The sequence below is a fragment of the Bactrocera oleae genome, chromosome 4 (assembly GCF_042242935.1).
Source record: "Bactrocera oleae isolate idBacOlea1 chromosome 4, idBacOlea1, whole genome shotgun sequence".
NCBI classification, from domain to species: Eukaryota; Metazoa; Arthropoda; class Insecta; order Diptera; family Tephritidae; genus Bactrocera; species Bactrocera oleae.
Window position 1 is genome coordinate 22,109,503 of NC_091538.1, and position 25,646 is coordinate 22,135,148.

Below are 25,646 nucleotides of genomic sequence, written 5' to 3' on the forward strand. Positions count from 1 at the left end.
TCGGAGCACAAACACTAAAAGTTGACAAACTACCGCTAGTTTGTAGTACAAATGAGCAACGCTCGACCACAACTCATACTTAAACAGCTATAGTATTGCTTATGTTCATATACAAAGAAACTTTTTCCACCCCGTTGTTGATTTTGCTCGAATAAATTACGGTGATTCTGGTGTTTAATAACGTATAAAAATTTAAAAGTCACTCAACTCAGAATGCAAATGAAAAATTTGTAATTTGTACCAGTTTAATTGTATGAATGTATTTAAATGAAATAAATTAGTTTAAATGGAGTGAGAAGGAATTATGGCGCCTGATTTCACCATCATATTGAGGCAATAGAAAGTGAAAGTATTTGAGACCTTATAGAAATCGATTAAATATGTATACGAGTATATGTATATTAATTAATGCGTATCTAAATAATTCAACATTATTACCAAATTAAGAATAACTTCTTACAATTCTTTGAAAAATTTAAGAAGTATGGTTACACGAGCATCTAGTGTGCCCCATTTGAATAACAGTGGCGGAAGCAGTAATGAAAGCGCCGCCGGTAGCGCGTCCGGATCTAACGGTCGTCGAAGTCGCCTGCCGAATTCGCGTACACGATATGTGGACAAAAGTGTTACGTCCATTCAGACACGCAGTACACCGGGGAGCATGCCGCGTTCTCGAAGTCTCACTCATGGAATGCAAAGAGTCACTCCTCAAAAGTCATCCGATAATTCAGGTAGTGTGGGCTCAAGAAACACCCCAGTCTTTTTACGTTCCAGGGAAAACGAGTGAGTACACTATACATATTATACGGTTTATTGAAATTTATGTGTTTAAAATACAGTAAGGCAGTATTGACACATTTCATTACTTAAGAAGCATAAACTGTTTGATCAGAATAAATAATTTCATAATAAGCTGCTGCTTCCCACTGTAATCAATATAGAAATCCACTACGTCACGATTTAAGACAAAGACACATACTTTTAAAGTCCCTAAATAAAGATGTGTCCGCATAGCAAAATATTAAAATGTAATGGCGTTTTACTTTTTATGAAAACAAGTATAAAAGCTGATTTGTAGCGGCGACACACTCTACTTATTGTGAGTTGTTAAAAATTAAAAAGACTTTTTTTGTAGGGGTACCACAGGTAATTTTTTTTAAAAAATCTATTATAAAGACAATTTCATATTTTGCTTAATTTTTCATATAATTAAGCTATTGATCAGGATATACTAAAAATTCATTGTTCTACAGGCCTTGATCAAATTTAAAGTTTAGATAACAGTAGATAGATCTATAATATGGTCCTATGCGTGAAGGTGGCAGTAATCATACATACATGTATATTTATTATTAGACATTTGGACATAGTGGTTTTTTTTACAAATGTTTACAAAGTTTCGTGGGTATACCTATGCTTCTTATTTTCCAAAAAATAATTAGGTCAAGTAAGGATAAAACTGGTCGGTTATGGACAGATTGTTTTCCAGATATTTCACACTTCAATTCAGGTGTTTTTTAAAATCAATAATGTTTCCTGTTTTATGGTTTGACGATTCGACTATACATATGTATCTGCTTAAGTAAGGGATATTCCCGATCCGTATATTGAATAATATGGTGCATAAGAGGATTATAGCTATTAAATCACGTGAATCTTAATTCAGCTGCATGATACTTGTATAAAAAATATTGTATTAATTTTTATTAATTTCAGTTAGGAATTTTTAAACTGTTGCTCTTCACTTTCAAATGCGATTTTTTAATTTGGTATATGTTAGTACTTTAGAATTGAACTCTTATAATACTATTTCATCTACCATGTAGTCAAGTAATGGAAGTAAGCATACTAAAAGAGTAAATATATCTTGGATAACTGTAGCTTGGAATTCTTAACATGTTAAGTATAAGAAAATAAAAATCTATGTCTACAATGTATTTTTCTTAATAAAAACATATTTAAGTAATTTAGGTTAATTTGCTCAAAACATACGTATCCACATTCTAGTATATGAGTAGAAAAATCATTAACGATTCAAATTCCTAAGTCGGTTAGAATTGAGTTCATTTGCATAGCATTGTTACAACAAGCCATCAGTAATTTTTATGAGCCGTGAGGAGTTATTTTCTGTAATTGTAAAATCGATTGTATTTCGAAAAATTATGGGCTAGGGGTGAAAGGTACAAACTACAACTAATAACTTAAACAATATTTGTCTTCTCACTATTCCAGCTTATTGGTCCTACTTCTAAAAGCACAACGTCTGACACTTTATTTTACTTCAATCCCAACATCAACTCCCTTAACCACCTTGTACTGGTTCTATTAACTTTTAACTAACGCGCATAAATGTGTATGTGCATGTTTATATATATGTGTGCAAATGTACATGTAGCGAGTAAATTATTTGAAATTGTTTATGGTGTGAATAGTTAGTGTTTTATTACACTTAATTTAACGACTCCTGACCAAACTCAAAAATTAATCAATCACCAAGCATGTACATAATATGTTCCATAGAAATGAATGTGTAGATATTCAAATTACTACTTCTTCGCATGATCGAAATTAGTCAAAGGATACGTTTGCAAGGTTTGCAATATCTACATTGAAAAACATTGAAACATTTCATATGCCCTCTTTAAGTATTCTATATAAAATTATATAAACAAGTTATTAACAGAAGTGAAAGCAAAGAAGGTTAATCAAAACTTATAAACTGAAGTTAGTTGCTACTGTAATCATATTTCATAAGCGCCTTCGGTCCTACAATACAAGAGCGGCATCATAACATTTCCTTTCTATTCTCAAACTTAAGCTGAACATTGGAAAATGTTAGTCCTTTAATTGTTTGCAACTTTGTTCCAGTAATTGGATATGAAAGCTGTTCTCAATACTTTACTGAAATCAATTACTTAGTTAGAATTATGTGAATGTGAATGTCTAACTAATACTTAAAATAAACGGTATAAAAATCCGCTATCACCGATTAGATATTGACAAATATGTACATGAGTCGATTAAATCCTATTCGATTAAAAGATCAAGTTCTGGCTTTGCTAGAATAAGATAAATGTATATGTATGTACGAGCAAATATAAATTAATGAGCTTAGTTACCATGAAATTGTACAACTCTTTTGCTTATACCTTCGTTGCTTACCGTCAAATTAATTGGTATTTATTTAATATGTAAATACCTATTTAAATATAATTTTGACAGTAAATAATCGTTAAGGTATAGACAAATTGATTTTGCAAAATTAAAGCACATTCTCATATCCATTTATTAAATGTTTTACCTCTGTTTTAAATTGAATAGAGAAAAAATATACAAATACATATATATTAACTTTATTGGCCATCTCTTTTAAAGGCTTTTTGAAGCATTGGACGCTGGAGGAACACTTTAATTCTTCGAATACAGGGCGTAGCACAAAATTACTTTGGGGTAATGTGGATTGTTTTTTAGCCAAATCAGTTTAGCCGTTCTTGAGTTATACGTACTTGTATTCTTGTTAATTCCGCTCTCTGCTTCTCTGGCAGTATTTATTAGTTCAGAAATTCAATATAAATTTAAATGAAGGGACAGATATAACCTTCCTTGTGCTAACGCATTTATATATATGTATTCTTGAAAATGTTCTCCACTCTTGTATTTGGAAACCTGCAACAAACGAAATTGAAACTGGTGAAGAATGGGTCATTTGCGTTGAGATAGATCGAGAACTAGTACTACTCTTAAGCAGATATTTCCTCAATAATTTGTAACTTGTTTGATTTTCTGCAGAGAAATCTTTATGTATATTTATATAAACAAACTAAAAGCGTTAATGTGTTTGTTAAATAAATAATAGCTAACTAAGCCTAAGGTTAATGAACCACGTTAATGAACCACGTTAATGAATCCTGGAATTATTTGTTTTCTTAACACCTCTACGTGCTTTTGACATCAAATAATTGGTTGTAAAAAGTGCCGTGTATGTATCATACGTTTCATAAGTATTATATAACATAAATGTCTGCTTTGAAATGTGATTGCACAAAAATTTTACAAAACTCTTTTTATAAACAATGAAAGGATACTTTATAATTACATTTAATTATAAGAAAATGCGTTGTTATTATATATATATATTTTTTTTTCTCATCGAACAAAGAAATACCTAAGTACAAAATACTCCAAAGTGTTTAATTTATTACAAGTAACTTTTAATTAAATGTATTAGTTACAAATGTTACAAATGATAAAAATATTATATAACTTTTTACAATTGCAATGTTTATTTTAGTTTCCTTTAAATAATATCTCAATTGAACCATTTTACAATTCATTTGGGTTCATATGGAAGATAAAAAAATTATTTACAGCTCCTGTTACTCTTATCAGAATTATAAAAATAACATAATAATTTAATAGAAGAGACAAAATCAACAACATTTTGCCGAAAAGAAACTAAATAACAATACTATTGAATATTTAATTAAATTTTAGAAGGTATTTTCGAATGTGTTTTTAGCATGACGCATTTGTACAGAATAAATTATATATACGGTATACTGAATATCGAAATCAAACATAATTCTTATGTAATTCTGCCAACTAAACTCTATCTGAATGTGTTGTCGAAAAAATTTGTAAATGAGAAGTTAGGAAGACAGTAATGAATATTAATAAATGATAATTTTTTAAGTGTGGAAACGCAAGCAATTTCATATGTTTCTTAGGTTTTATGGCTATTAGAGGTTGGCGCAGACATAAACTTAAGCCGCGAAATACCTTTTTACATTTATTCTATGAAGAAATATTTCATTATTCGTCTTTTCTTCTTTAAGTATTGCAATTATTCTAGTTTCAACGATTCAGCTTATATTCGATGTTTCCAGTATTTTCTCTATAGATACTCTTGGATTTTTGCTCAGAGATATAAATCCTTTATTTCAAATTGAATATAGAAAACCGAATTAAGTGGTAAATATTTTGGAATGAATACAGTTATCAGCAGAAATGTAGAGATATAACGCCTGCTGACGTTATGTATACTAACTTTAATAAACTATTCAACAGATTAAATACAATTCTCGTTCAGTGGAAAAGCTGCAAAGTTTTTGTATAATGAAATGTAGCCCTATGCCAGCTGCAATATGACTTAATAAGCATTATACATTTATATGTACATTAAGCTGATCTTTCATTGAAAAAGTTTAATACAATTTCCTATATTATACCCTGAATAGGGTATATTAAGTTTGCCACGATGTTTGTAAAACCCAAAAGCAAATGTCTGAGGCCTTATGAAGTATATACACTGCGCGTAATCAGGTCGCACCTACATGATTTTTTTGTTATTAACTTGCTGCTACTTTAGTGGTTTTGGTATTAATTTTGTCATCTTTGTGTGAACAATCACTGTTCCTTTTAGTCGAAAAGTGTGCTCTATTTGGGTCATCAGGTAAGCACATGTAATTAGACTTGCATTTATCTTCGGAGATTGAACACGTTTAACACCAAATTTAGTGTATTGCTTAAGAGCTCAATTATTGAATTATCAAAAAAAGTTGTCAGAAGTTGAAAATTTATATACAATTTCTTTCATAATAAGTCGAAGTACGGTCGGAATAATAAAGGTGGTAACAATGTGATTTCCGATATTAGCAAGAGAGCAATTTCGAGAAAAGCATTTAACTCTCATAAATCGATCGCCAAGGTTATTCAAAGGGTGCTAAAGAATTCTCTATATTTGAAACTATTAAAACAAAAGGAAACAACCACTTCTCCGAAAAGGCACACGATTATATTTTGCACCGGAGCAAATGGTCTTGTTTGTTTACTTTGCGCAACACGATAAAGTCTGAGATTAAAGGACAACACGAACACAATGCAGTGGGCGCTCACTCACCTCACTTTAATGTAATATAAAAGGTGTGGGGATGATTGGCTCGTAAAGTTTTCGAGTCTGGCCGACAGTATTTCACTAACGAGGAATTCGTTGAAGGTAAAAAATGCTTGATCATCAATTTCCTAAAATTATATTAGAAAATTGTACGAATCGGTACCAATCGGATCTTTGAGACCATTCTCAACAAGGCGGGTATTAAAATAATATAAAATTTTTTAAATTATTTAATACATAAGTTTAACAAGTAAGGAAGAGATAAGTTCGGATGTAACCGAACATTTCATACTCTTGCCACTTGCCACGGTCAAAGCTGGGAAATACCTTCAGGTGCATAAGTTTTGTTAGTTAAATGGTCTAGGGAAAGCTTTTATCCGATTATCCACTTTAGGCACAAATATGCACCGTTATTAGAAAAACACGATCTCTCAATTTTATTAAGATAAGTCTTATTGAAATGTGGGTTCTGCCACTACCATCGTTTAAATTTGACATTGGCTCCTATAAAGCTCGTTTTTGCCACCCTGGATGAAAAATTGAATGTATCTGACGCATTTAGTAATTGACTTATTGCTCCTTTAATTAAATTTACTTTCTTGTTAATGTTGGGTAGAACACATTTCTTTTGTACGATTTTGAAAATCAATAATGCATAAATCAGTTCATACCATACATAGACTTTCAATCAAAAATATTTTACAGCTGCGTTGAGTTCATCTTCTTTCATATCATGATAATGCGAATCATGATACAGAAAAATGAGAACGTTTCGTCTATGTCACTCACTGCGGCTAAAGTGTTTATTTTCAATTAAATTTCTCCCTTACTGCAATTTTTATCCACTTCTTCACATAACTAAAAAAAAGATCCCGGATAAGACGACAATTTCCGCTACTATCGTTAAACTACGGCACTTGGTAGCAAGGACTGCAATTTTTTAACAGACCCGATTTTTCATTGATATTTCGTTCGAGTGTTGCTGAAGACAATTACAATTATGCAAGTGGGTTTTCTCGTACTCTTATATAATTTGTATAAAAGAAACCAGAAATGGAGTTTTCATTTTTACATTTTGATACTCTTTCAACATGTTGCTACAGGGTACTTGTATAATAGTTTTGATCCCCTAACGGTTGTTTGTATCACCTAAAACTAATCGAGATATATAGTACATATATATATATATATATATATGTAAATGATTAGGATGAGAAGACGAGTTGAAATCTCGATGGCTGTCTATCTGTCCGTCCGTCTGTGCAGTAATAATTTATATATCTCGGTACACATATTTCTTGGCACCGTAAGATGGTTGGTATTGCAGATGGGCGTATCCGGACCATTGCCACGCCCACAAACCCAAACAATAAAAACCTATAATTCCATCTGATTTTTTCACTTTTCAGTATACAAATCAAGCACCAATGAATATGTCGGGATAAAACTTTGGACAAATAAAGTATGCAATTTCGCGTCTAAAAATTGTCAAAATCGGAACAAAACTGTTCAAGCCCCCACATACCGAATATGTGGACCCAAGTGGGTATGATTGACTTTTTGCCAGAAATATCGGTTAATCTGAGAGATATGTTATTGAAATTCGAGGAGAATGGTTCTTTGATAATAATAATCCTTGTGTCAAAAACGGGTTGAATACCTGAGCAAAGTAAAAAGTAAGTGCAATCCTGCCCCCAAAATACCCCATATACTGATTTCCGACTTTTCACCTGACTTTAAACGGTTTAGGTTGGTCAAAATGAGTGACATTATAATGAAATTAATGAACAAGCTTTCTTAAAAATTATGTGGTTTAGCGCTTAATATGGTTATAGAATTGGGTTAGACCTGGTCCAAACCTCTTATCCCTAATGAATTGAATTACGATTTTCTGGTATATTAAGTTTAGCATTTATCATTTGAAGATGACTTTAATATAATTTTAGTTGACATGAAGTAAAATCAGAGCATGTTAATAAATAGAGAAGGCGCAAATGTTAGCTATGCTAAACTGTAAACTTTTAAAAGGGAAAATGCGCAAATTCGAAAGTTCAATTACACCATATCAAAAAGGTACCTCATGATAATCGAATTCAACAAACTACACCACTCTAAGCAGATATTTAGATATTTTGTTATTGCTTAGAGTTACTTTTCAATTAAACTATTTACTTTACAGTTAAGTGCTATGTGTGAGCGGTGGCGTTAACTTGTATGTCCCTCAATATGCCTTTTGTAAAAAAATCAAACATAGGCGCAAGCGACACAAAAAATCGCAGACGCACCATCATCGACAAATAAGATTGGAGCAAGCTTGCGCCAGCGAATGTTAATGAATAGAGAAGGCGAAAATGTTAGCTGTGCTAAAATGTAAACCATTAAAAGGGAACATCGAAAATGCACAAATTCGAAAGTTCAATTTCACTACATAAAAAAGATACCTTCCCTCCTGATAATCGAACTCAACAAACTACACCACTTAAACAAGGAACCAAGTAAATTGTCACCACCTTATAAAGGAACAACTAATAAGTATATGTATGCGCAGATGTTCTTTGGCATGCGTGTTAGGGAAAATTAGAATAACAAAAAGAAATAATAGATTTTGAAGAACATTTATATAATGAGGAAAAACTGAAAATTAAATTAAAATAAATTTAATACAAAAGGTTTATGAAAATTAAAAAAGGAATAAAACTACAGCTATTGTCGTTTACTAGTTTCAAATAATCAATTTTTATGTGAATATTCCCTAAATTGTCTTTCCTCCATTCACATTTCTAAATATATTTGCATATATGTAAACATGTGTACATGTGTATGTATGTAAGTCACTCAATATGCCTTTTGTAAAAAAAATCAAACTCGCGCAAGCGCCAAAAGAAATTGCAGACGCACCATCAACGAACAATAAGATTCGAGCAAACTCGCACCATATTTTCTAAGTATTTCATATTACAACGACAACAAATTCATTTATAAGGAACGGGCGTATGCTACAAAACGAAGGCGATCGTTTATAAATATGTACGCGCTCTTTTTTCTGTGCGCCTGGTCAATCAAATTTGGTTTCATATGGAATTCCTACCGCAAATGCGCGAAATGAAATGAATGAAAGAATTTGAATGGCTTCAGTAAAATTGAAGAATCAGCAAAATTTCAATTTTACAATTTGTATCACTGAAAATCCTACTTACGCATTTCTATGTGGCCCACAAGCTGCTTCCTCACGATGATGCTAAAAATCAGAAATTGAAGGAATTTGTCTTACGCTCCCTTCAGAAAGGAGAATTGACAACATGGTCTATTAGCGATTTGGAATATTATTTTAATTTACTTCATATTATTCACTATATATGGCATTAAATTATAAAATTTAAATAAAATTGCCATTTATATGAAATCCTTTATTACTTTAATATATTCTAAGCACACTGCATATAGTACTTTTATATGTTTACTTAATATCATTATTTCATAGTTTTTCGATTTAGCCCATTTTACCTAATAAGAACGCTCTTATTAAAATGCAGTCCAAACGGTAGTCGTAGTATTTTAAAAGAGCATAAGTCAAATTCCAATAGCAAAGCACTGCAAAAAGGACAAACGAGACAACATAGCCGACCGACATTGTCGCAAAATTGTCGATTCAAAAAAAAATTTGTTAACTCCGCCACGATGCGCAAAATTCGGCGTCAATATGTATGCGAGCTCGTATGTATGTATGTTTGTCGGCAAAGTTGTCCTTTGGTTTTTTTCAACGTTTTGTCAGAACTAAATTTTTTTCCCGTCTCCGGCGCGAACTCGACGTTATTTCCATTGCGTGCCATCATGGGTTTCAACGTTATATTGCTTAATTTGTATAGAAAAATACTGATATCTTAGGGCTTAGTTACGCAATATTATAATATTTACGTAAAAATATAAATACACATAAATTCATACTTATTTAAACGTTTTTAAAATAAATTTGATTAATAAAAATATATCTGATGTAATTATGTGGCAGTGCACCCCAGACCCTCCTTGCTTGCGATCGTTCAACTTGCTTCTCGCAAAAAACAAACAGTGCAGACAAAAGTCATTGTTTGTGCGGGGCAAGAAGAAGAAAGCATCAGCGTACGTGTATATAAGAATGTATGTGTGATTATCACATTCTAAATACTCAAACATATTGCTGAAATATTCTAATTATTTCAGGGAGTAAAATTTGCTATTTAAGTTACTGAATTGCGATCAGCTAAAATGTCAAATAATAAAGTAAAATAAAAATAAAAATTAGGATTTATGAGTTTCAGTACCCGAACGTAAGCGTTTGTATTCGGAATGGCTTAACTCCTTCACGCTTACGACCTGAGCCACCGCAGAAAAGAAACCGCGGCCGCTTGGCCATCATCTTATTGTTACCCTTTGCCTATTATAATTATGATTTTTTAGTAATATACAAATCTAAATCAGCATGCGCATAATTCATTTAAGAACATTCTTTATGTCTATTTATAGCCTTTTCCCTGTTTCGATCATTGCGTGGTGTATTTCAAATGAGTCGAAGTTGTATTTTTCGATGTTCCCTCTTGTGAAAAGTTCAATTTAGTACATTTTCTCTCTGGAAGACCATTTATCGCAAAAAAATCGACCAAATAATGGAAATCGCCGAGTCCAAACATCGATTACGATTGTCTAGGACCTAAACATTGCACAAAAAACCGTTTGAAACCATTTGAAGAAGGCTGGATACGAAAAGAAATAATTAAAGCATTCAATTTCATGCAAAACTAATGGATTTATTTTTACTATACCTATAAGTATATATAATATAATAATTATTCTTACAAGTTCCTTAGCACTTAGTAACTTACCGAAGTCGTGATGAAGTCAATATTTACTACGACTCATTTATTTAATAAATTAATGAATTTTCTTTTCAAAATATACATACTTATGTATATGTAGTATAAGGTACATACAAATACATACATGCGTGTGCGTATATTTCAACGCACGCAATAAATCAAAGTACTTCAATTCAAGAATTTTAACATCAATCTTAAAATAATAATTAAAGTAAAACGCATTAATAAACAAGTAAGGAAGTGTTACTTTCGGCTTTAACCGAACATTTTATAGTCTTGCAACGTGCAAGGATTCCTCAAAGGCACTATTTGTGCAAAGTTTTATCCAAATATATTCATTGGTGCTAGATTTGTGTACTGGAAAGTGAAAGAATCACATGGAATTTAGTTAAATAGTTCGATTCCGCCCATTATATTGCCGAATGTATCTCTGGCACATTTGGTTGTTGATTTATCGCGCTTTAAGTAGATTTTAACAATTATGATCATCTACGAACTCGTCCTTACTTTTTTGCCAAAGAACACGTGCACCAAGTTTCATTATGTATCGCCATCTTGATCATTTATATGCACATAACCCTATATCTAACTCGATTATTTTTAAGTGATACAAACAACCGTTAGGTGAGCAAAACTATTATACTCTGTAGCAGCATGTTGCAAGAGTATAGATATTATTTTCTTTACTATTCCTGAATGTATATTTGTGTCAAGTACAATCATATAATAAACAAACTCAATCACGTAATAAACGGATCAGGATTGGGGTGCTTGCGTGTCATTAGCTCTAACTTGACTAATTTATACGGCTGACTAATACATATTTAGTATATATTAGTACACATTGTATGCACACGTACATTTATATAGTGCATGTGACTACACGAACCCATTTGCTGAAATACGATATAAAGTTATACACCCACCTCAGTATATAAAAGGTCCTTGTCGTCTATGTTTTCATACATACTTTATTTACATGTGTGTGTGTGGATGTAGGTATTTATACGGTCAACGCAATGGAAGTCGATGTTTGACGGCAAGTTCAAGGAAATATTGTTTGACCAAGGTTGTAAGTCAAGTTCACGCCTAAAATCTTACCCCAAATATATAAACGCTCAATTATTTACAACGAAGTCATACTCTTACTTCACAAATACATTATTATTTACATATGTGTCTGTTTTGATTTTGCAGAATTGGTAGCGCGGACACCTTGGAAATAGTGGCCTCGAAATCCACTGGCAGTGAACCCTCAACACCGGAGGACAACATAAACGTTGTGGTCAGGGTGCGACCGCTTAATGAGAAAGAAAAACGAGATAGATATGGCATGATTCTTCAGTTCCCTGGAAATGGACAAATTATTGTATGAGTTAATTACGCATATATATAATTATTTAATTATAGAAATTAATACGGATATATTAAATTATTATGCAGAAGCTAAATACTATACATTTATGTATAAACAAGTGTTTATTGAAATATATTTACAGATCGAAAGCAGTGAAAGAAACAACAAGAGGTCACGAAATCAAGAGAATGTTCATGTATTTACTTATAATGTTGTATTTGAACCCGGAGCGACTCAGGAGGATATTTTAGATTATTCAGGTATCAAACGCATCATCGACATGGCAATTGAAGGATTTAGCTGTACTGCGTTTTGTTATGGACAAACCGGATCCGGAAAAACTCATACGCTGACTGGTCCACCTGAGCTGGTAAGAAAATACGGGTTATAACTGAACTACAAATATATATAAACCATATACACGGTATGTGAACTACTTATCGGCTTAAACGATTTCGATAGAACCTGAGGAGAGCGTTAAAAGCGACGACGATCGCTGGTGATAGTGTTCGCTTCATTTTTCAGTAACCCTAATTTCGCAGCTTGCTCAACACTTCTAGCAAACTTAACGCCTTAGCCAGATCAAACCTAGAAACTCTAGCATCTAGGTCCCTATTTCATCCCATAAAGCCTGCATTTTTTATCGCACAAGGCTAAAAGGCGAGTTTCTGGCGACTGCGGCTGCGAAACTCCACATCGGCGTTGTACCATCGTGGAGCAAAACTTCGCATCAAGGTACTCAATATGATGTTAAACACTTTAAAAATACACAATAAGTGGGAGTGTGCTCCCCTTTTTAACGTGGCGAAGGAGAATCATATCTTTTGATATCTTTCCTTTTCTCAGTAGTGAAGAATATTTAGGTTATGTTACCCTCGCCTTACTACGGAAAGTACAAACCTGCAAAAAAATTATCAGATAATTAAATACCGCTCTTCGGACAAAAGACTCTCTCTTATTTCCCCTACTTTTTCTGTCTTTCTCTTTTCCTGTTTATTAAGATTAGGGAATTTTGAAAGGCGGGATACCAGAAATAAACCCGCTAAAAATAGCTAACAAAAGCAGTGCGAAACGAAATTTCAAGGAACGACACAAATGCAATACTTTTGAATAACGTGCAACTAAAGTTTTTTTGCTAATTTAATTTAAAACTCTAATCATAAAACCATGATATTGTATTATGACTTATATTGTTTCATCGTGACAGTTTTTTTTTTATATATAATTTTTTTATGTTATATGATGTTTTAAAAATTTAATAATATGAGTACACGTATTTAGGGATGTATATGCGTGATATAGGCCTACTCGAAAACCGAGTACCTAAAAATATTATCGAAATGCAAAATACCCAAAAGTTATTTTTAAAATACCCAATCCATTTTCTTTCGACAGTGGCATGATTGACAATTGTTAGAAAAAATATGGGGTTTGACTGCTCTCTCTCGAATCAAAGAGTTTCGTATCATGTCATCCTTGCAAGAATATCGAAAAGACTTCCCTACGATAGTCTGACAAACATTAAGCATTTAGCAAGCAACATATCTCACACGGTAAATCACAAAAAACACTTTCTGTGACTCTCTCCACGTTAGTGGTGAGTTCGAATTCAAAGCACTTATTGCCTTCTTACGCTCTTAAGATAAGCTCTATAGACAAACAAAGTAACCCTCGCCAATTTATATAAATTTGAGCTCGACATACAAACCATGTGTTCTGCATGCAATATACCTAATCTAATCTACTAATCATTTCTCTATATTCAGTGCAAACTAACACATCAAACACCCCTTTCCCATAGTCTGATCGAAACATTTTTTCAAGACGTCTCCTCAAATGTAGTCGATGACAATTCTTGATTGAACTTTCTAAAGACAGGGGTTAAATAACCTCTACAATAACAACAGCGCGTACCGAAGTGATCTATTCAGTGTCTGATGAGTAGAAGAGAAGTTATGATCAAGCTTTTTTCCCCACATATTAAAAAAAAAATAATAAATAAACGGTTTTGGTGGAGCCTTGATGTAAATTTTTTGTGGTGTATTCATCACTTGAAATAAATCCACGCGAAGATGAATGTTGATTTCATTCAATCATTAAGTGACTAAATTAACAATAGAAAAATTCCGATGACATTTGTTTCCATTGCATGCAGAAAATGGTTAATGATAGCAACACGCTGAATTGATTTCCCGATTTTTTCGCTGGGTTGAACATTTTTTATCTATACTGTCTTGTTACGAAAATAAAATCGCAACTATTTCCATTATTTTGATTACGACTGTCGTTGATTTTGACATACCTAAAACTACATATATAATTCCCTCAATGGAAATCTTTAGTCAATATACTCGTAGATATTTTGGAGGTTACTTCTTGAAGTTGAAGTATACCATTTTCATTCGCCCCATGATGTAAGAAAGCGTTGTAAATTTAACTTAAAACAGAACTCTGACTAAACTGCTTCTTTTGATTTTGAAGAATAAAGTTAGCAATAACATCTTTTCTGTTTTTTTTTGTCTTAGAATGGGTTCATGATGGAATTAATGCAAAAAACGAAATTTATGTACTCGTCCCCTGGAGTCCTGTCACTATTAATCTATTGCTGTTAATTGAACCGACTGCAGTGTATATAAATTTAACTTTAATTGTTCGCACTTTTTAAATTTTTTTTGGTTGATTAGCATATTATAATAAATTATTTACCTTTTAGTGCAGCAGATATAATTTTTGAAATTCTATGTGTTGTGGTTCCTCTTCACTTTTCAACAAAAAGTTATTTCTGCAATTATTATAACATGTTGAGGTCGCGAATAATTATATCAGTTATCTGTTTTTATTTCGAGTATATGTTAATATTCGTATAAATAAGAATCTTAATTATAGTGTTTTTTTGTTGTTACAGTTTCGCGGCAAACCGAATCCAAACGATCCCCGACATGGTCTAATCTTCCGGTCGTTTTTGTACCTCTTCCAGTTGATAAAAAATCGAAAGGACGTAAATCATGTATTGAAAGCATCTTTTCTTGAAATCTACAATGAACGAGTAAGTGCTCCTTAATCTTAAAGAATACATATCAGCCGTACATTTGTATGTAAACTTAACGTAGTATTTATATCCCAAAAAAATGTTTACATTAATAATACGTTTTTTAGCGATTAGATCGTAAAAGTTAAATTTCTTAAAGAAGAAAGTTTTATATGCATACGATTTCTGTGGTATATATTGTACGTATAATGATATATTTAATTGTTTATGATGCAAAATCATTTTTTTAAACTTTCGTAAAAAAAAACAATTTGATGGCATATGTAAACCTTTTTATAATCGTATGCCTTTTCCATTGGCAACCCGAGGCAAGGAATGTCTTAATTTCTTCCGTAGTATTCCAATGAAATACATGATTGCTCACAAAAAAAATTCACTTTAATGCCTCTGCTATAAAATCTCAAATCATAATTGCTAACTTTTAAGATTTAAAAGGCATTTTTTTTTAATCAATCAACATTTTGTTTAATAATAAACATACAAGACTAACACCTTTGAAAATGATAAAAAAAGAAAGAAATTCATAGTAGGTTAAAACTCATAGGAAAAACAAGTAAGGAAGTTCTAAAGGAAATTACTTCAGGTGTTGCCAAAATTATATATTAAAGGAAGTATTGATCTCTATTCCACCCATTTTTGACACAAAAACATGCTATGATCGATAGTTTAATTAATTAATTTTATTATATGAATTTCACTTATATATCTTACGCATTGACTGATATTTTCGGTAAGAAGTCAACTATAGGCACACTATGGGCTTGAACAGTTTTAGTTCGATTTAGACAATTTTTGGTCACAAGGTGGCATACTTTAAACGCATTATTCGTGAAAGGATTACCCCGAAACAATCATTGTTGCTTGATTTGCATAGTGGAAAGTGAAAGAATCAGATGAAATTTAAAATGTGGTTATATGGGAAATAGGAGTGGTTGTAATCCGATTTCGCCCATTCTCGCACTATAACATAGAAGTATGAGAAAAATGTTCCCATGATGATCCAACAATGATCCCATGATATGGGTTTTCACCTAAAAATGGGCGGTACCACACCCAGTGTCTCATTTTGAACGCGGTTCCTATTAAGTCATCTCATACCATTCCAGAGATAAAACTTCGCGCTTTTAGTAGTTTCTAATAGTACCGTTATATGGGGAGAAAAACATGATTGCTTACAAAACCTGGTTCCACCCATTTTCACACTGTCGATAGAGGTCCTAAAAACGCTTGCTTTCAGTGAATTTTGTTATTGTAGCTTTAGCGGCTTAGGAGATATGCTCATTAAATCTATTAGGGGTCGGGACCACGCCCACATTTTAAACTGCAGATGCCCTACCCTAATATTATGGAAATTTATTTATTTTTGATTAATGGCATTTTGTGGGCGTGGCAGTGGTCCGATTACGCCCATCTGCAATACTAAAAACTATTATACTCTGTAGCAACAGGTTGCGAGAGTATAAAAATGTAGCGAAAAGATTTAACTTCATTGTTCGATGAAATGGTGAATGGGTCACAATCAAATTAGGTATCATATTAACTTATTTTGGAGGTCATAGACTCACTGAATTTTATTACTATACTTTACTTCCTGTCAGCGAAAATTATACTAAAATCATTGCAGCCAGACGTTTCAACATCGTGAATATTAGTTATAAGGGGCCTAAGGCAAGTTTCATATTGGCCGATATCAACTGGAAGTTCGAAAATCTTTATATTAGGTATATGGGGACTAAGGGAAGTATTGATCCGATTATACCAATTTTGGATACAAGGATATATTATTATCAAAAAAACATTTTCCCTGAATTTGAATTATATATCTCACAGATTGACCGATATTTTCGGTAAAAAGTCAGTTATACGCATTGGGGTCCACATATTTGGCGTCTGAATTTTTAAAAAGATCCGATTTCGACAATTTTTGATTGTCAAAATACCTTGAGGGCAGTATTGGTGCAAAGTGTTATCCGGATACATCTTTTGGTTCTACATTTATATACAGGAAAGATGAATGAATTTTAAAATTTAGTTATATGGGTAGTAGACGTGGTTTTTGTCTGATTTTGACCATATTCTCACTGTAGGAATGTCAGAAGAATTTTACCTACCGAATTTGATTGAAATCGGTCGTGTAAGTCCCGAGATATGGATTTTCCCCTAAATGTTGGCGGCGCCACGCCCATTGTCCAAATTTTACACCGGCTCCTTTTGTTATTATCTGGGGTGTAAAATATGTCTCTGAAGAATTCAATTATTGATTTATCGCACTTTTATTACATTTTAACAAAACCGTTTTATAGGAAGAGGGCGGGGTTATAATCAGATTCCATCCATTTTCGCACTAACGGTAAGGGCTCTTTAAGGATTTGTTCTAAGTGAATTCAAGTATTGTCATTTAGAAGGTATGTACATTAAACCTTTTAGAGGGCGAAGCCACTCCAATTTTTTCAAAATTTGTTTTCCACAGGTGCCCCTCGCTACCGCAATCCCCTGTACCAAATTACAGATTTATGTCTTCATTTACCATATTGCAATCTATGTACTAAAGTTATAGATCTTTTCATTACCTACAACATTGCCATATAACGGTTTTCTATAAGACTCGTGGTTTTGCCGAAAATCGAGATAAACCATTTCTAACCCTTTAAAATTCAACCACGCCTCTTCCCTTCTTTTTTCCCGACCCCAGATCGCCTGTAAATTATTTTTGCTGTAACGTTTGTTTACTATGGGTTTCAAGTGTACTTTGTACGAATAATATGGTACGAAGCATCCCACGCCTTTTTTAACAATACAAGTATTTTTCGGTCAATGCTGCCAGTTTATATTAATAACATTTTTCACTTCTTAGTTTGAATGGTTCAAAACGCCTAGTTTAGCTTTTTTAATCATTTTTATTATTTAGCCACACATGTTGTTTTCACTTTTTTTGAGGATGGGTTTGAGTAAATTTGTTATTCAAATTACAGCATGGATATTTTTCTTTGTTTTTTTGCAGTGCCTTTCAATTTGTTGATTATTTTGTCACAGTGCCATCCAGTTTCAGTGTCCCTAAAAAAACGTTACAAACATACATATTAAGCTAATAAAAGCGTTATAAAGAGGGCCCTGCCATTTGCCATTTTTTGTGACGTTTTAGTTTTCGAAGTTGGCAATTATTTTTCAAACTGCTGCATTAGTTGGTGGTGACAGAAATTCCCGACAATATTAAAGTAGGTTTATCCTCCACTATTAAGTTTAGTTTAACCACTTTAATGATTAATTTTTGCCAAGAATCAGACTACTTCTTAGCTGACATATACTTGAGTTTCGACAGTGCAATTGTAGTGCGAATGGCGTTTACATTTTAGATAGTTAAAATTTGTGTATTTGAAAATGAATCCTTGAAGATAATATATATTATAAATCAAATAAAAATATTTTTTAATTTTTGTTTAAAATATAATACTAATTATTATTTTTTTGCTGAAACGATTGTGTCAAGTTATGATGATTTAGAGTGCATCTTTTCTCGGGAGTTTTGTATTTCGCAAAAAAGATTCAAGGGCAACCAAAACTTAATAATCACTTAATTTCTAACAGCGTTTGTATATAATATTTCCAACTGTCTACAAAAATTTCAATTCAATCAAAATTGTTGGGCCTAATTGTGAACCGATATATTTGGTATAAATTCAATCAATACTCATAGTTCATAGTAGCTGAGGTTTATTTTAATATCTTCTTAGACGGTTGAGTTACCAATTTGAAGATAAAATAATCTGATAGGATTCAAAATTGCTTTCTAAAGGAACTAGGCGTGGCTGTGATTCGATTGATGCCACTTTCAACTTGTGGTAAAATTTAAATCTTTCTCGTTTAGTTTTAGGTGCTCCAATAAACAGTTAAGTTATTAAAACTATTCACTGATTCCTTAGAAATAGTGTTGAATAAGTAACTGGATTTTAAAAATTTAGAAATAACGCACAACATTTTTCTATACATATTGTACATATATACATATGTACTTATACTTGTATGTGTGCAAGTCTGCATGGTTGTGTTTTCACTTTTTAATTTCCCGAATATTCCTTCGTAGTGCTCTTCTAATGTAAATATATATGCATATATGATGCAGATACCAAAGCTGCTTTTACCCACCACAGTTAGATTGCATATCGAAGTGACAAAGCGTGTATTCGCCAAAGTAAACACTGAATTTTAAATGTCATGCAAAATGAGTCAAATGGAATATGGTTTTACTGCGCTCCTTGCTATCGTAAATAAATCACTAGTGTCTCACGCAAATTGTCAATGTAAATACCGGATGACGCGGTGGTCAGTGACTGCACAAATTGTATTGCATTTATTGGTTACATGTGCACACACGCATGCTCGAAAGCTTGTATGTAAAAGTAGTTATTTAGCTTCTACCCAGCGGGTTAGTCTTTTAAAAGTGTTATTTTTCGCAAAAGACAACTTAGGTTCTTCGGTTTGTTGAAATAATTGTATGTAAATGTTGATTCCACTACATACCCCGCAAATATTCTTAATTTTACAGTACATATACCATATACATATGTATGTTAACTAAAGCAAATATATTAAGATAACATTTATACATTTATTCGCAATGGATTGGAGTTACGATTATTCAATACCAATAACATTTTATAAGGACAAGCTTCATAAGATAATGTATGGCTGCACCCAAACTGAGTTCTTTTTTACTCTTTTTAATGGTTGGAGTATTACATAAGACAAAGCACATACCGAGAAAGTGACAGTGATTTTTGAAAAAAGGATTTTGAAATCTTAAGTTGAGAGAACTGCTCTAATAAGCGTGGTCTTTAAAATGGCTTTAATTTTAAATAATGGTACATATGTATGTGTATATTTTGTCTAAAAAGGATGAATAACGCATACTTAGAGACTCTCACGAAGCGCTATATAAAAACCATTTATATTCCACTATATAAATCCATACGTTTTCGAAAATGTACATGCGAAAATTTGTACTGTTTTTATTTATTTTGTTTTATAGGTGATTGATTTATTGAATCCAGGATCAGCGAAAAAGTCGCTGGCAGTCCGTTGGTCGAAAAAATCCCGAGGCTTTTTTGTAGAGAACCTTTTCACTGTCGATTGCGAAGAGTTAGACGACCTGTTAGCAGTTCTGGAAGAAGGTAAGTTTAATAATAAAACGAAGGGCGTGGGGTACTAACTTTACAGATTTAACTAAAGTGTTTCCAACATATTGTATGCAGACCTTGCTCAACCTACTAAACGACGATAGGTTCAGGCATTTCCAATGCTGTCGTTTCAGTTTATTTTATACCGAAATATCGTTTGCTAAAAGAGATATATAATGTTTTATTAATCAAGAATATCTCGCTTTGCATATCAACAATAAATAATATGGGGACGCAGTACTGATATCATGGATATAGTGCTTTCCTTCAATAAAGCTGATATAGAGCATAAAGTCTAGTATAGTATACGGTACCAAAAAATTACAAAAACAAATTTTTACAGAGAAAAACTCTTGAGTTGCACAAAATGTGATAAGTCTAATGTTGGGCAGTACCCAAAGACAGTTCCTTCCTTATTTTTTTAATTACTTTGCTCAATTTGAAATAGCGTGCTTCCTTTGCATTATACTCATTGCTGGCACTAGGTATTACGGGAAATGTTGATTTTATAAGAATATTCACTATGCCGGAATAATTGACAATAACAGGGTTATACCAGTATACAGTAGCTTGCTTATTGTTATATATTGTAGAATGCAATGAGTATAGTAACATTTTTATTAGGCATGTTCTTCAATTCTAACTGTTACAGCCTATATTAAATGATTTTTTTCATGGCGGAATAAAATGAATTAGATATAAAGTTTTAATTAAAGCATTATTTTCTTTCAATGTCCACTATGTTAAGCATGGAATATAATATGGCATAGTTCCAATGTCTCATTGGCCATAGAATGGGTGGCCCGTCTTTCAAGTGCTCTTTCACTTAAATATGGCGGCCTATTACAAAACCAAAGATTCAAATGTACGTTGCAGGGCGATAATTTATGTTACCGGCGGTGTAGCATGTAGCGCCATCCTGCTGATACATACATATGTATGTATATCATAACTCAATTTGAGCCAAATAAATGGATTATTATATTAATATTTCACTGTGAATTTTGACGACTAATCAAATTCAAATAAATCATTGAGTCCATCACACGAAACATATACCAACAGTTGGATGACATTTTATTTGGATGCATTGATACTTCGTAAAACTAGGGGGGTTTTCATCTTGTTGTTCTGGCTGTAGTTTTTAAAAATTTTTACCATCGTGACAGTCTGTTCGCATATTAATCAAACTTGGTATAACTTTAAAATTAGGTAGAAAATAATAATTCAACGATTACCATCTCCATAATCACGCCCGTAAAGACGGCGTGAGGCCGTTGGATTTATAAACTAGTCGAGTCAATAACATAGCATAATTTGAATAGAGGCAATTACTGTTCTATACCTTTAAATCCAATAATATCTATTTTTTGACTACCCATCCTCTTAAAATTAGATAAACTGGGTACTTAGATACCATAAAGTTATTTGGTTCCTAAAATATACGAATTCGGTACATATCTATCAAATACAGTAGATACAAATAACCATACGAACACATGGTTGCTAATTTCATATTCGCAATGTGCCAATTTGAATTTTAATTTGGTTATTGATTTTTTTACCTATACATAGAAATCGGCTATCTTTATTAATGTCATAAATGGTCCCATCAGCATTTTAAAACGATTAAATACACACATACATATATCTACATACATACTTTAATAAAGTAATTACGCAATGAAGAAACATTCTATTCTTTAATTCTATCTTTATACTAAAACAAAGTTATTTTGTCCCCGAAAACTCACTTTAAGATCAATGCTATTGATCAATTTAATTACCTTAGCATTCGCAATTTTAACCAATAATAATTATCAGGGCAATATGGAGCACTATGATGCTGAGAGAAAGGTTTTAAGCCCGAGCTATATAACATTCGTTTGAATATATGTAGAACTTGAAGGTTATAAATAAAATAAAAACATGTAAATGTGTTGTGAAATTACTGAAAAGGCAGGCACTTTATTTTTTCTTTCTCCAGTTAACAGTATTTTCGACCGAATTAAATAGTATTAGTCTCACCCACAGCTAAGTATATTTGTATATGTATAAATAAGCACATATTTAAACATATAGTACCGCAACATATGCTAATTTCCCCATTTTAAAAATTAAAACAGTTTTGGTTCAAGTAAAATTATTTATTAAAATTATTATTAATTTTCATTTCTATTCATAATTTATTGATTGCTCTCAATTATACTACATGTGCTGAAAAGTCTTTGACCTAAATTTAATCTTGGATTCCAATCACTCCTATAAGGCACAGGGATGTTGATTATGAATAGTTGTAATTCAATATGAATCCGAGGAACTTCCGAACGATAATAAACCGACACGCATAGATCAGTACTTTAAAGTTACATATGATGGGGCAAAATGGTTGTAACACTTATTAAACAAGCAAAAAAAGTTAAACTTCGACTGTACAATTTATTCAATGGTTATGGCTCTGCCTTGAAAGATAATGTGTGCAAAATTTCGTGGGGATACCTTAACAAATTAAAAAGTTTTCCATACAAGGACTTGAGTTTGATCAGTCAGTTTGTATGATAGCTATATCCTATTTCCAACAAATTACAGCTTCTTGGGAAGAAAAAAACATGCATAATTTTGGATTGATATATCAAAAGGGAGAAAATAGTTTGCGTAGATACAGACGGACATAGCTAAATCGACTCAGCTCATCACGCTGATCATTTATATATACATATATTTTATAGGGTCTCCAACGTTTCATTCTGGGCGTTACAAACTTCATGGCAAACTTGATATACTCTAATCAGGGCATAAAAACAGGTGTTTTTATGCCCTTCCAACATGTTGCTACAGAGTCTAATAGTTTTGTAGTGTAATACAAAAAACTGTTAGGTGAACAAATATATATATATATGTATATACATATAAATGATCAAGATGACGAGACGAGTGCAAATCCGGATGTATGTCTGCCCTTCCGTCCGTCCGTCCGTCCGTCTGTGTAAGCTGTAACTTGAGCAAAAATTGAATTGAACAAAACGCAAATAATTAAAATTCTATAAATTGCCTAAGCTCCACAATAAGATACAAGATTGTTATTTGGTACAACGAATCGCATTAGAATCTGTGGTTTTTCAAATTTTGAAATACTAAAATGAAATAATACTTCCCTTAGCCCACATATACCTAATATAAAGATTTTCGAACTTCCAGTTAACATTATATCACAAAAATCGGCATATATGTAAATGGATCAAATCGAGAGAAAATCCAATAAAGTTTTGTGAATACCCGAAGCTATTACCCGAGCATTTGTCCTTGGAAGTTGCAAGAGTATTAAATGTTCGATTACACCCAAACATAGCTCTTCCTTACTTGTTATATATGTACATATATAGATGTTTGTACAATACATACATATACTCATATGTATAGACTAGTTTTACCCGTGGCTTCGTACTGAATCCCTTAAATAATAATCAAAAATCAAAATAATAATCAAAAATAAATAACCAAATACTTAGTCTTTACATTAATACTATACCGCAATGATCATCTTCGTGGTGGTGGTAACCAGAAAACCTTGACCAGTCTAAAGGCCTTAAAAATGCCTAACTTGTGTTCTATTCCAGGAGTAAGAAACAAAAAATCGAATTTCTTCCTTTCACCCTTTATCAAACATGTATTTGAGAGTTTTAACGTTCAATAGTTTATTAAAACAACGTTGTAAAATCGTACAAAGTTTATTAGATAATGTTTTGTTTTTGCTTTATTTTTAGGGATGAGAAATCGCGCTGTGGGATCCCATGCCATGAATGATCATTCATCCCGTTCGCATACAATGCTCACGGTGCATATTATTTCAGAGCAACAAACCGATGGTGGAGTTTTTATTTCAAAGCATGGAAAAATCAATTTTGTAGACCTGGCTGGTAGTGAACTCACCAAGAAAACGCTAAGTGAAGGCAAAACTCTGGAAGAAGCTAATAATATAAATAAAAGTTTGATGGTTTTAGGTACAATCACTCAATTTCAACTTTGCGGCAGACACTGATTTCTTTTATATACAGGTTATTGCATTGCGTCATTGAGCGACGGCAAAAAAAGATTTGGTCACATTCCCTACCGGGATAGCCAACTAACTAAATTACTCGCTGACAGTTTAGCTGGAAATGGTGTTACACTGATGATCGCTTGTGTATCTCCAGCGCAATATAATCACGCCGAAACCTTGAACACCTTACGTTATGCTTCAAGGGCCAAACGTATTCGTACGAAACCTGTCATTATGATGGATCCACGTGAGGCACTCATCCTTAGTCTAAAACGTGATATAAACGCTTTAGTAATGGAAAATGATCATCTCAAGTCCGCACTCAATTTGCACCATGAATCGCTCAAGACTCCGAATGAAAAACACCAGAATGGAGAATTATTAGAAATGCATCTTGAGCGTGTTGGCACAGGTGGCATGGCAGTACCAAAGGTTGATTTGGAACGTTTGGCAGAGCTGGATGGCAATGAACTAGCGGAACTAGTGAAATTATATATGCAAGAAAATGAGTCATTGAGACAGGAAAACAATCACCTATTTACAGTCCGCGAAACCATACTCAGGGACCAAGAAATCGTATGTCGAGAAAATGAACGATTGTTAAAAAAGCTTGAGGATGTTAATAAGTGAGTTCGCACTAAAGTTATATATGCTCATCACAAAACATTTATTGAAATATATACACACATGTCGACGTAGAAACTTACATACAAGTATATACTATTTCTATTCTGTGGCCGTGCTCATTGTTCTTCTTCTCCTCTCGTTTTAGATCGAGATTCGAGGTGTCGAACATTGAGCCGGACACATATTAGAGAGCCAAAATAGCAAAAGAATGACGAAAACGCACAAACAACTCTTTAACATACTCCTATACATACATACATACATATATACCCACAATCATACATTTTACATACTTTTCAAGGCCAAAATTGGAATATATCTACATTATTGCCCGTTTGTCCTCTAAGGATATTTGTGTTGTTGTGCAGATGTTGCATTATAAATATGGATGTGTTTGTATATTTTTTGAGCTATTTTTTAGTTTATAAGAAATAAACTAATTAAAAAAAAACATTTTGAAGTAATAATTACCTTCGTGTCAAAGATGAAATTACTGATTATACTACTCCTATCAAGGGTTTGTGTGCGCTCACCTCTAATACCCGCCCGTTCCGCACTAACAGCCGAATCTGGAAATGGCACAGCAGGATCCGAGATTTGGACAAATCCTCACGATGTACCTGTCAACCAGGTTAGAACCAATTTCAAAACTGT

General features: G+C 32.6%; 1 protein-coding gene and 1 long non-coding RNA gene across 5 annotated transcripts in view; one reads left to right on the forward strand and one right to left on the reverse strand.

Moving 5' to 3' along the window:
• The window catches only part of Klp54D (Kinesin-like protein at 54D), a 26,432-nt gene continuing 786 nt past the window's right edge, over positions 1 to 25,646 (forward strand). Inside the window, exons 1-8 of one of the 2 annotated variants that reach the window (XM_036369150.2) lie at positions 1 to 783; positions 11,944 to 12,115; positions 12,246 to 12,473; positions 15,009 to 15,149; positions 20,179 to 20,320; positions 24,091 to 24,327; positions 24,382 to 24,991; positions 25,509 to 25,623. In XM_036369150.2, coding sequence (XP_036225043.2) covers positions 485 to 783; positions 11,944 to 12,115; positions 12,246 to 12,473; positions 15,009 to 15,149; positions 20,179 to 20,320; positions 24,091 to 24,327; positions 24,382 to 24,991; positions 25,509 to 25,623 — 1,944 coding nt within the window. In that variant the 5' untranslated portion in view covers positions 1 to 484. The other variant, XM_070107973.1, reaches the window with a different exon arrangement.
• The window catches only part of LOC118682134 (uncharacterized), a 17,898-nt gene continuing 3,949 nt past the window's right edge, over positions 11,698 to 25,646 (reverse strand). The window contains exons 2-4 of one of the 3 annotated variants that reach the window (XR_004977802.2): positions 14,810 to 15,136; positions 12,308 to 12,470; positions 11,698 to 12,095 (exon numbers count right to left, since the gene is read on the reverse strand). This is a non-coding gene — a long non-coding RNA (uncharacterized lncRNA). The remainder of the gene's footprint in view (positions 12,096 to 12,307; positions 12,471 to 14,809; positions 15,137 to 25,646) is intronic. The other 2 variants (XR_011395902.1, XR_011395901.1) reach the window with 2 other exon arrangements.